The sequence below is a fragment of the Marmota flaviventris genome, chromosome 3, assembly GCF_047511675.1.
Source record: "Marmota flaviventris isolate mMarFla1 chromosome 3, mMarFla1.hap1, whole genome shotgun sequence".
Lineage (NCBI taxonomy): Eukaryota > Metazoa > Chordata > Mammalia > Rodentia > Sciuridae > Marmota > Marmota flaviventris.
This window is the reverse complement of record NC_092500.1, coordinates 173,234,182-173,246,823: the sequence shown is the minus strand read 5'-3', so window position 1 is coordinate 173,246,823 and position 12,642 is coordinate 173,234,182. Positions and strand designations below refer to the sequence as shown.

The 12,642-nt window shown below is 47.0% G+C and overlaps 1 protein-coding gene across 1 annotated transcript in view; it reads right to left on the bottom strand.

Moving 5' to 3' along the window:
- Window positions 1–411: 411 nt before the first annotated feature.
- Window positions 412–12,642, bottom strand: part of LOC139705119 (protein FAM90A13-like) — a 43,177-nt gene continuing 30,946 nt past the window's right edge. Inside the window, exons 2-6 of the mRNA XM_071609330.1 lie at window positions 4,984–5,160; window positions 4,343–4,542; window positions 3,801–3,915; window positions 2,216–3,165; window positions 412–592 (exon numbers count right to left, since the gene is read on the bottom strand). Of these exons, the coding sequence (XP_071465431.1) occupies window positions 412–592; window positions 2,216–3,165; window positions 3,801–3,915; window positions 4,343–4,542; window positions 4,984–5,160 (1,623 nt within the window). The remainder of the gene's footprint in view (window positions 593–2,215; window positions 3,166–3,800; window positions 3,916–4,342; window positions 4,543–4,983; window positions 5,161–12,642) is intronic.

Below are 12,642 nucleotides of genomic sequence, written 5' to 3'. Positions count from 1 at the left end.
AATGGAAAAATTCAGAAAGGACCATACCAGCCAGTTGCAGAAATATGAAAGGAGTAAGAAAGGAGGGGTTGCATTATGTTTTCTGTCACCTTTGAGCTAAGTGTGCACAAATTTCTCAGGTGCCTCGGGATCTGAGCAAAGTCCCCTTGCCCTGTGACCTGAGAAGTGCAGTCTTGTCTCTGGAATTCTCGGTGAACCAGAATGAGAGGGAAGATGAAGAAGAGCACATGCTGGGGCTCCTAAAAGAACCTGAACCAACACAGATACCAGCTCTGATGGACAGAGGCTTCACCTTGGGTATTCATAGGGACTTCTCCTAGGAGCACATGGAGGATTCTGTAGGGTGTGTCTACAATAAAACTGAGAGTTGCTATGCAGGTTGTAGATTGACCTGTAATGTCTGTAGGGGGCTCAAGGGTCTGACTCCTCCAATACCACTGCAATCTGTAGGAATTCCTTGTCTCCATGCACCAGGGCACAGAAAGCCCCACAACCCGTTTTTAATCTCACTGTCACATGCACACAGGTGACTGATCCACCTCTGCGCATCAGAGAATCAGGCTCCATTTCAGGGACATTCTTGGCCCTATGCCTGCTCAAGGGGGAGATCAGGGGCACACATGAAATGCATCATAGGCATGCCTTTTTCTGGTCCAGTCATGGCTCTGGCACCCGGGTGTTCTGCACACCTTTCTTTTAGACCCTAGTATGCGTGAGGTGGGCCCAGAACAAAGTACTCCTGAGTGCACACTGTGGAGCCCATACCATTCCTTCATCCTCTGCATTGTCCAGACTAATCCCCCCACCTCTCCACCCCTTCCTTCCCTTTCTAAATGTGCATCACTTGGTGAAGGTTGCTCACAGCATGGGTGGGAGAAGGAACTCCTATGATAGTTGGGGGGCCCAGGACAGACCCCTGTATATATGGCACTCTCCACATCTGGAGTGGAACTAGGAAAGGTACAGGAAAGCTAATACTGAGGGAAAAATCAAATCTGAATATAGAATGCATCTCAAGAGCTGCCTTGCTCAGACATCAGTGTTCACATATCTCCATTCTTTCAGGCTCCAAACTCAAATTGAGGAGCTCTCTGTTTCTCCTCCCTGTTTTCCTGCAAGATCACCTGCCTGTGGATCAGAATCCACATCACCCCAGACTCTGTCTCTGAATAGGGACAGCCATGTCAGTGCTATCTGGAGACGGGAGTGTCCAGTTGATAAATCTTGGCTAAAATACCACAGAGTCATTCAGGACCCTGGACACACATGTTCCCAGACATAGGAAATGGGGACTGGGTGTGAAGGACGAGAGCTCCTTCCACCAGCTGCAGTGGTTCCATAACTGCTCACAGTTAGGAGCACCCAGAGAGAGAGTTGAAAAGCATCAATGTTCAGGCCTCCAAATCGCAAGTGACTTCTTTGATCTGGGATACACAATTCCACCCATTTATTATGGTAGTATGGGAAATCCAGTGATATCCTGAACTGCACCAAATGAATGATCTTATTTGCCACGTGGACATCACCTGAGACATTCGGGATGTCCAAGTCATTGCAATTGAGCACCAGGACACAATAAATGCAGTTTGCAGGAGAGACAAGGTACAAAGGCACATGCCTATTGAGCACTCCAACGATGCACACAGTAAAACAAGGGGAAAATTGTATGAGGATTCAGAGAAACGTCAAGTACATGATTATCATAAGGGGCAAGGAACAAAAAAAGGCAAGGCCAGGGAAATTGCCCACCATGCTTTCCATAGCCACACTCGAGAGTCAAGAAGGTCCACTGCAGTCCAGGACAGAGGTCCCAGTGATCAGCAGGTGTTACACTCCATGCGGTCATAGGACAAAAGGGACAAACTTGAGCCTTCTACTTCTGTTCCACTTCCATCTCTACACCTGAATAGCCACTCCATTTGTCATCCCATGGACAGCCTGTGGAAGGTGACATGAGCACCTTGGACAATCCCCTGGAAACCCCATTCAGAGGAGTCTCTCCTCTGAGTTCTGGACAGGTGGCTGTGCGTCAGAGGCAGGGTCTGTGGCTGTGCCAGAGCTTTCTGAAGTTTCAGCTTTTGCTCCTACTCCATAGCTAGGAAGGTCCTGTGACCCTGGTGCCACCTGCTCCTGCATCTTTGCTTCCTCAGCCCAAGAGACTCTGCAAGTCATTGGAGCCCCAAAGGCTATTCTTCCCTGCTATGGTGTGCCTCACTCCATGTCACTGTCCTCAGAGGAGGACGACACCTGAAGGTCTTCATAGAGGACACTCACTGGCTCATGGGAGCTGGGACTGTCCGACTCATCAAGATAGGGAGGAGTGTCAGCAAGAGCACTGGTCTTTGCAGTGGGAGAGGAAGGGAGATCGGCAATGAACCTGGATCTCCACCAGTTCTTGTGCATTCTCTTGAAGAGCATTCGGAGGGGCTGTCGGGGAACACAGCTGGGTGCTGGTGGACTCGATTTGGTGCAAGGCTCGACTGGATTCAGGAAAGGGCTTTCCTTGGGAGGGCGAAGATCCATGCTGGAATCATGGGCTGGAGATTTTCTGGTCACCTGGGGTGACCCTTTTAGTCCGATACCACTTGTATCTTGCCAAGCAGGCAGAGACTTCCTAGCCTCCGAGCCTGGCCTGCAGGTGTTCCCCCGTGGAGTGAGACTGTGCCCCAGCCTGAGTTTCTTTGGGGCGTTCTGGCCAGTCTGGATGTGGACCTGAGCTTGTCTCTTGCCTGGGGCCTGGAGGCTGAGTTTGTGGCCCTGGCCCTGTGGACATGCTGCAGGCTGCAGGCAGGGCTCTTTGCTCACATCAGGACACCTGGCTAGTGATGGAGGGTGGAGCACATGGCCCCCTCCGAGAATTTTGGCAGAAGTCTGGGCAACTTTAGAGGAGACAACCTCTGGTGTTTCAGGTGCTTTCTTCCCAAGGAGGCCAGGGTTCTGCCCTGAGTGCCTTGCTACCAGATGGATGGTGCCAGGGACGCTCACATCCTGTTTTTTCTGGATCCCGGGACCTGAGTGGAGTCCACGTTTGGGTCTCTGAAAGGGATGTGCGCTAGTGAAGGTGAGACTCTCATCCGAGCTCTGGACACAAGGCTGACTCTCAAACCCAGAGCCCAGGACACACCTCGTCCTGGTCGTGTGGACGGGCAGTGGCCTGCTGGGTTTCTGGAGGAAAAGACAAACACAGGAAGCTTTCCTGAGTCCCTGCACTCAAGCACCAACAAGGCCCACCTAAACAGGAATTCGGCTACAGAACATAGAGTGGAACAGGAAGACAAGTCATCAGCCCAGGAAAGGAAAAGGGGTGCTCCACCTCCACCTCCATGGCCATCAGCCAAAGACCCATTCCAAGAACGACTTGACATGTTTCAGGGCACATTGGGAAATATCCCGTTCTTAATCGGAGGTCTCATGCATTGAGATGGGCAGGGCTCGTTTGTGTGTTTTTCTGTGGGATGCAAATGGCTAATGCTCCTCTCAGCAGATGTGGCCACTGAGGAGTTGGCCTACAGAAGCTGAGAGTGTTCTCCCACTTTCAATAGGAATATGCCTGCATCGGACATGGTGTCCTTTGAGACGTTGGAGTCAACTCTGCCCCCATGGGCCCATGCACCACGTCATGGGGAAGATGAAAAAAGTACCACACAAAATTAGAAAGAGCAAATGTGAAAGACCCCAAGCTTGAGTCCCATTGGGCTTAAATGTTGATAGCCAATCCCTCAGGCAGAAGGGCCACAAAGAAGGAACTTATCAGGCTTCTCCAGGACACCAAAAGAGCAGGCCACCATGCACATACTCACCCTTAGGTAGGCACTGGGTTCTGTCTCTTCCTTCCATTTGGGTTGCTGCCTCTCCTGGGGTCTCCTATGGGAACTCCCTGTCTGGAGTAGAGCCTTTCCCCGTTCCTCTTCTTGCCTGCAGAAACACGATGGTATTTGGATGAATGCAGAGGAGGGAGCGAAATGAGAGGTGCCCATTTTCTTAGTGTCACCTGTGCTACCCTGGGTTCTCCCCCAAGTTCTCCTCCTACAACACCCAGTCCCTACATCCACGCAGCCCTTCTCCTTTCCCACTAAGTAGTTCCATGTGGACACATTGCTTTTGTGCCTCCCGTGGTCATGTTCCTAGTGCTGCCCTGAACCTGTCCCTTTCTGAATTGAATGCACAGTAGAATGAGCTGCAGGCTGCGGCTTTGGGACATGGAGTCCTTGTCTATCTCTCTCCATTGACCCAGTCATTAGCTGCATGTGAATGTGTGGAGATGACTATGTGGAGAAAGAGAGACACCACCCCCCTGGAGTTCCGTGCCCGAGGCTTGGATCCCAGCTTCCCCATCCCTCACCTCTGCACCTGGCCCTTCATTCTGGCTGGCTGCTCACAGGCCCCTGTGTTCTGGAGATTCCTAGGCTTGCTTGGTGCCTGGTTCTCCTTCTCTTTCTTTGGGCCCAAGGGTTGTGGGGCCAGCGCACCATCCCAGCACTTGATGGGGCATCTTCTGCTCCTCGCAGTGTGTCCAAAAGCCCCACAGTCCTTACACTTCAGCTGTTGGTGGAAAAGCACAAGTTGTCAGGAGTCAGCCCAACGTTTTACAGACAAAGAGAGATTTTAAGTCTTAGTTTCCTCTCATTTTAGGTCAGGCACTCAGGCCTGTGAACCATGAATTTCTAGGATTTTTAAGGTCCTAGAACACATTTGTGGAATCATGTATTATACGGGGGCACTGGAAGGAAGGTTTGGATGTTGCAACTTGAGGACGCTGGGCCAGATTCCAACAGGATAAACGTTGGGCTGCATGGGTTTCAAGGGGTTCCATAAGATGCCTCCTCCCATTCTAGGAAAGGACTAAGCTGAGAGGAGGTTCCCGGGCAGGTCCTCGTGGGTTGGAATGGGAGAATTGGGTGGTAGAGGCAATCTGAGAGGATGTAACCAAGATTCTGACCTGTGTCACCCCCTGGCTTCCCATTGCCTCCAATGTCCACATACCCTGGGGTCCTCCTCTTCAGGGGGAGGAGCCCTATGCCCCACAGCTCCCCTCTGCTGGTGCTTCTTATTCTGGATTTGAATGAGGCTCGGGGCCAGAGGCTGTGAGGCATGCTCTGCCGACTGTCTCATCTTCTTCAAGTCAGGTCCCATTCCCTCAGATGCTGACATTGGGCTTTCCTAGGTCCAAGAGAAAAGAAAAAAGTGTCATGACCAAAGTCAAGATGGGATCTTTCATTTATTCTCCACATTTTGGCATGGAGCACATCCCATGATCTGGGGAGCCCAGTAGAATAGGTGGAGCACACATGGGTGCACAATCAAGGGAGGAGTAGGCCAACTACTGCGTTTGACAAAAATAAGATACTCCAGGCTCTTAGAATTATAGCAGAGTGAATGCATGATTCCTGTAGGTACAATAAAGCAATCTTAACCAAAGGGAACAATTTTGACTCTATCAAAATGATAACGAAAAGAGGAAAGGTGAAGAGAGGTAAACCTAGTTCATACAAAGAGAGATCAAAAGGAATTTCATCTTAATACAGAGATTTGCAGAGCATGATTATCCAGAGTCATTCTTTGCAAAGTCAGACGTCATGAGCTAGAAATGCTAGTAGATATCCAAGAATGTCCTTGTATATCTGACCTAAGCAGATTGACCTTGAGAAATATTTCCAAATTAATGATACAGAGAGCAAGCTCAGGATAGGTTCAGTGGTAATGAACCTAACCAAATAGAGAAGCTGAGGACTAGTAGATATCCAAGAATGTCCTTGAATATCTGACCCAAGCAAATAGACCTTCAAATATATTTCCAAATTAATGATACAGAGAGCAAGCTCAGGATTGGTTCAGTGGTAATGAACCTAACCAAATAGAGAAGCTGAGGACGTGGGGGGTTCAATGTTGAATTTCACCCAACCCAGCCTTCAAAAAGTTCTAGAGAAAGGTTTCTTAAACTCTTCTACAGAAAGAAAGGGAAAAAAAATCATCCCCAAGGCAAGGTGTGGGGTCACGATGATTCTCTACCATAACATGATATAAGAAAAACAGAGCAAGACAATGATAGCTATTGAGTGGCAGAGAAGAATGAAATTATGACATTTTCCAAACAAGCTATGGATGGAACCAGTGTACATCCTTTGCTAGACATGCCAAACCAGTGTTTGTTCCTAGGTGTGGATACTGAGGGGAGAAGCTACCCTAAAGGGGGAAGGGGGAAGGGGAGAGGTGGGTGGGGGAGGGGGGAGGGGGGAGGGAATGGAAGAGCAGTTCAGAAGAGAGGGGAAAATGGGTAGAGGAAGGCTGGGTGAGGATGACCCAAAACTTCTATGTGCCTGTGTGGAAATAGCACAGGGAATAACATTGCTCTATCCATCGGAGGTAGTCCCTATCCTACCCAAGGGTCCATGGTAAACTACAGCAGTTTTCATACACATTGATCCACCTGCTCACAGGTATCAGAAGGCTGCAGTAAATATTCTCTGAAATTGCAAAAGTTCTGTGGTGATTTGAACCTCGAATGACCTATTTGATCCTCCTCAGCATAAAGAAACACTCTTGAAAAATCTTAAATCCACAAGCACCTCCCCCTCCATCCTTAACATTTTCCCCATCTACATGTCTTCTAAGGAATCTTCTGTAAACTACCTGGGCAAAGAAAACCAACCTGAGACCCCACTGTTCTGCTGTCTCCTGTCAGCAGGCGCTCAGACAGGTGAGGGCTGGACACAGAGCCCAGGAAGAGATGCAACCTCCTGATGCCAGCCGGAAGGGGCAGTGAGGGAAGGTGTCTTCTGGGAACTTGGATCCTCCCCCAGGATCACGTGATGCAACACGTCATCTTCAATACAACAGGTGCAATTTTAGGCCAAACTTCAGTGACTCGCACCTTTGATTTCCATGACTCTACCCAGAAAGAAGATTTGCCAGCCTTTTCGAGTCAGTACTTTCCTTTACAGAGGTTTGAAATCCAGAGTTTGAATGACATTGAGGTGCTGGGAAGAGGTCAGAGGCCAGTTGACCTAAGGGCCTTGGAGTTTTTACAAGGTTGGCTCTCTGGGGTATCAATTTTTTTTAACTCTGCCATTTTTACATAAGGATTCCAGAATTCAAAGAAATGCTGCCCAATGCTTTCATACTTCATGTGACATATATGAGCTCTGCATTGCATTGACTCTACACTTTCATTGGAAGTGTATTTCTTTTTCTGCTGGGTTTGGAATGACATTTGTGGACATGCAAGTGCCCAGAATGACCACAGGGCTGAAGGAGAGCCTGCTGCTGAGGGCTGATGTCCCTGGTTTCTCATCCAAATCTGCTGGGCTTCTGAGCTCCCTTGGAGGAAAAGGGTGTTTCTGGCTTCAGCTCCCTGGCCCCGCCCCCATGGAATCCCCTCAGGCCCTCACCTGGGCCAATCCTGCAATGTTGCTGCAGAGGAGAAATACACCTGTGTAAGTCTCAAGGGTCCCAGACCAGCAGGATTTTCCAGCACTCTGCCAGGGCTCTTGTGCTGGTGTTGCTTCCTTTGTAGGTCACCATGGATTTCGTGCACACAGATTTGCACTTCTCAATACACAGGCCTATGCGTACACAGTTCAGAACACCTGGTACCTCAGTAGCTTTGTTCATCTCCAATATCACAGAAAAGTGAGTGCAGCCTCTACTCCACAGTCCCTTTAGAGGTTTTCCTTTTTTGTTGTTAAATATTTTTACTTGTTCATGGACCTTTTGTTTATGCATATGTATGTGCAGGGTTTAGAATCAAAACACACTCAATCATGGGTGGGAGGCCAAAGCTCTGCAACTGAGCAACAACCCCAGCCCCATCTTTTCATAGTCCTTGAAATAATGGGTATAATCAATTCTAACCTAGCTACATTTTCCCAGTTCACAACCATTATGAAAATCTATCAGGAAAGAAGTCAAAATAATGGAATTGAAGAAAGAATGAAAATGTTTGTTTTTCATGAATAGTTTTGAAGGAATACCAACTCAATGCATTGTTAGCCTGTAATATTAGTAGGCTCCATTCATAACTGAAAGTACATATGAACACACAGACACATGCATAGGAATGTGCACATGAACATGTCCACAAACACAGTCACGCACACAGGAAAACCCATCACCACCCCACCCCCCACTCACAAATGCGTGCTCACACTTAAGCAGCTAGAATTCTTTTTCTGGAGTTATTTTGTTTGTTTGTTTGGTGAGAGGAGATCCAAGTGCATCCCATTACAGCTTGCCTGCTGCCCTACTTGAAAGTTTATGAAGCAACTGGACCTCCCTAAAGATACTGGAACCATCCTTGTAATGAATCTGCTTCATTACTTCTGGTGTTCACAAAGAGTCTTTGGAGAACAGGCCCCCTTTAGCTCTCCAGGCTGTGAACTGGCCACACCCAAAGCTTTCTCATCTCCTTAAGTTCTCAGAAGGTATTGTGGATCTGACACCAAGGGAGTGGGTGTGCTGGGTGGACTACTGCTCATGTGAGTATATGGAAAATTCCCTCTTAGGAAACCATCTCAGCAGGGGAAGTGTCTCTCTTCCACTTGAGGTCAAGCAGGAAATTCCACTAGTCATTGATGGTGGAGACGAGGAGGCAGCTTCCCTCCACAGGTGAGAGCAGTCTCCTGAGGATGACTTGACTTAGCCCAGTTCTTCTCCATTAAATGCAGCTGATGCTCAAGTCCTCTTGGGTTCTTCTCTACATGCAAGTTCCAAAGAGTGACCCTGGGCACATGGACACTTAAGCAACAGTGTCTTTCAATCCACTTTGGGCTGCTAGAGGGAAACTGTCTGCCTGGAAGAGTCTTTCTGTAGGTGGCTCTGGGCTGTGGAATATGGGAAACAGCTGCTAGGTGAATGCAGCTCTGCTCAGTCTGAGCCCCATTGCCCCTCAGTCAATGAAGGAAGTGGAGGAAGAGGTTCTATGTTCGGGAGAGAACAGAATGCATCCTCGTCAAGGATAAAGGAAAGTGTTTGTGTCTATGGACCCAATTCAGTGCCTCCAAAGGTCCCCATTTGGGAAACCCAATTGTTATAGGTCGGAACCCTTCCCAGGGAGAAGGGGGAGTTGACTCAGGACCCATGGTATTCTTGGCATGCAGGATAGAAGAGAATCCCCACAGGACACAGTTGAGCACATACACAGAGGTTAGGTTAAGATAAATAATGCTGAGAGGGGTGGAAGGCGGCAGCCAATGCAGGCCGGGATGCATGATATGGCCAGGCTGGTGGAGAGCACGGATCCTGTGGGCTTGCATCCCACTCGGCATGCAGATCTATGAATAGGACAGCACAGGAAGGCTCCAGAGCCAGCACGTGTTCTGGAGTCAAATTGTTGTTCAACTTTGCATTGGCCCAAGTGACGCTGATAACTCTGCAAGTAGAGGAGAGCACAGGTAGAAGTGAGTTTCAGGGGCATTGGATGAAAACTTTTGCAGTTCCTAATGTCATCCACCTGAGACCGGTCTTTCTAGTGGATGAAAGCTGCCTGTGTGCGTGGAGGATTAAGGAGCACAAGGGACTCCTGCTGGGAGCTCAGAAGAAAGAGAGACATTCTCTGAGAAGTTTTCCATAGGACAGGCTTCCTCATCTTCTCAGCCTGCAGGGAGTCCCCCCACCTCCCCCCCCTCTCTCCATATCAGATCCTCCAATTGCTTTTCAGAAATTCGTGGACTAGCTGGATTAGGAATCTTTGGGCATTTCCATTCAATATGACACAGAGCTTTTTGTGTTGTTTTTACAGTTTATATTTGTGGAAACACAAGGATCATGGAAGCATTTTTGATTTTCAGAATGTTTGATTACCACAGGTTTATTTTTCAAACCTATGCTTTCACAGTTTACCAATATGTCTTGGCTTTTTTTCATAAAAAATTTTCCTCAAGGTTTTGAATTGGAAAGATAGGAGTTAGTGTGGACTCTACCTGCCTTTGGCAGAAATATGAAACGAGTCATAAGGTAAGGGTTGCATTATGTTTTCTTTTACCTTTGAGATAAGTGTGCCTAGAATACTCAGGTCCCTCTTGGGATGAGCCTTGTCCTCTCATAGAGAGATCTCTGAAGTACAAATCTCTGGTTCTGAATTTCTTGGTGACCCAGAAAGAGAGGGAAGACAAAGATCAGGACTGGTACAGGAAATGCTGGGAGTCCAGAAAAATGGGATCAGACACAGACACTGGGTCTGAATGACAGATGTTTCTTTTGGGATTTCTATTGGGCCTTTTCAAAAGGGCACATGTAGTTTTTTATTTTGTGCAGATAATAAAAATGGGAGTTGGTATGCTGGTGTATATATGGAACTGTAATGTCAGTAGGAGGCTCAACTGTCAGTCTGTTGTCCTTTGACTGAATTGGGCAACACTGGCTGATTGCTGGGACCTCTGTTCTGCCCTGCAATGGGCATTCTTGACTGTAGAGTGTGATGGTGGAAAACATTGTGGACACATTCCTTGTCCTGTCACAATGAATGATCTTATCTACAAAGAAAAGTGAAGATTGAGACAAAATCCCTCCTGTATTGTCATCTTTCCTTCCATCACTAAGCATATTTTAAGTGTTCTCTTACCATTGTGTTTGACTTAGTGGGGAAAATACTAATGCATGTGGGAATTACATATCCTGAGAGATCCTTGTCTTCATTTTCTACTTTCAAGATAGTCCCGATTTTTGTCTGCCCAGGCTTGCTTTTCCATTTAATTTTTGTACGAGGATCAGAAATGTTCATGACCTTTGATTTCTAGGGTCTTTTTTCAGGACTGCAGTTTTCTTTCATCTGGCCCATCTGCTCCATTGAAGTGCCCACTGGATAATTGCACACCCACGGGCAGGGACACACTTCAACACTCTCATTCTCCTAATTTTCCAGAGACTTTTCCTATGACCAGAACAGGAAGGAAAGGTGCACATGAAGAACTTGAAGGGACATCCAGAGAAGACAAAAGATGTAAAGACACACCCTTTACCCTCTCAGTGGTAAGTTCTGTGGATTTGAATAGTGGTGACAGAGATGGAAGACATGGCCATGGTTTAATTAGAGTCTGAGCACATCTGCCTGCCTCAAGGCCTCAGCAAAATCTCTGGATAGTTTGAATTTACTGAAACCTTTAAACGTGTTCAAACGAACACATTACATCTTAAAAATATACTTCATTTCATAAGCTCTAGCATGACATTGTGCAACCCAGCTGCCTCCCACTCTAGTGCATGAGACTGTCACACTAAAATGTTAACACCCCTCACCAAGGGGCAACTGTCTTTCCCTCTGGAGAGGCCCTATTGCTTCCTTCACCACAATGCATCTCTACATAAATCCCTGTCTATGACTTTAAGTGGGGCATGTTGAAATTCTATTCTGTCATGAATGCTAAGAACCCCATGCATCCTGAGTCAAGGTCCTTCTTCCTGGCAAAGTTTCAGACCTGTAACTTCTTGGTGTCCCTAATGGGGACCTTTGGAGGCACTGAATTTGGTCAATTTACACAAGTACTTTCTTTTGGCCTGACTAGGATGCATTCTGTTCTCTCCTGTACATAGAACCTCCTCCTCCACTTCCTTAATTGACTGAGGAGCTCTGTGGCTCAGACTGTGCAGAGCTGCACTCTCCCATATTCCACAGCCAGCGTCAGAGATAGAATGACACTTCCAGGCAGACAGTTTCCCCTAGGAGCCTTCTGAGTCCCCAAAGGACATTTAAAGAAAGTGTTATTCAAGTGTGCATGTGCCCAAGGTTACACTGGTGACCCTGCAGGTAGAGAAGGACCCAAATTAACTTTAGCATCAGCTGGATTTCATGGAGAAGGTGTGGGGTAAACAATGTCATCCAATTGATACTGATCTCCCCTGAGGAGGGAAGCTGCCTCCATGTCTCCACCATCAGTGACTCCAAGGATTCCCTGCCTGACCTCAAGAGGAAGAGACACACTTCTTCTGAGATGGTTTTCCAAGGACAGGATTTTCCATATCCTCAGTTGATCAGTATTCTACCCACCACACCCACTCACTTGGTGTCAGATCCACAATCCCTTCTAAGATTTTAATTGGATTAGAAAGCTTTAGGTGCGGCCAGTGCATTTTCTGGGGAATTTGGGTGTGTTCCTTCTGCAATTATTTTGGTGAAACACCTTAGGCATAGAAGCCAATGTCATTATCAGGAGGGTTTAAGAATTTTCAGAGAAATCCAGTCATTTAATACAATCCCAGACAGTGCTGCAAGGAGTCTGTGATGGAAAAACAGTTGAATTAGGTTTCCCAAAACAAGGAAAAGGAAGAACTCTACAAAAAAAAAAAAAAAAAAAAAAATTATACGTGTGTGTGTTTGTGTGTGTTTGCATATTCATATGTACTTTTAGTTCTGGACCTCCCATGCTAACAATGTATGCTAATAATATATTAGTGTTTGCATTCATTAAAAATAATCCATGAAAAGGAAATATTTTCATTTTTTTCTTAATAAACTAAATTGTCTGTCTTTCCTGACAGATTTTTATGATATTTTTATATTGGGAAAAATAGTTTATAATGATTTTCACCTCTTTAAAAAATGAAAGGAGTCTGGGAGTGAAGCTTGCATTCAGTTTCCTGTGACATTTAAGATAAGTGAGCATAAAATCCTCAGGCACCATGTGGTCTGAGCTCTGCACCCTCCCACCA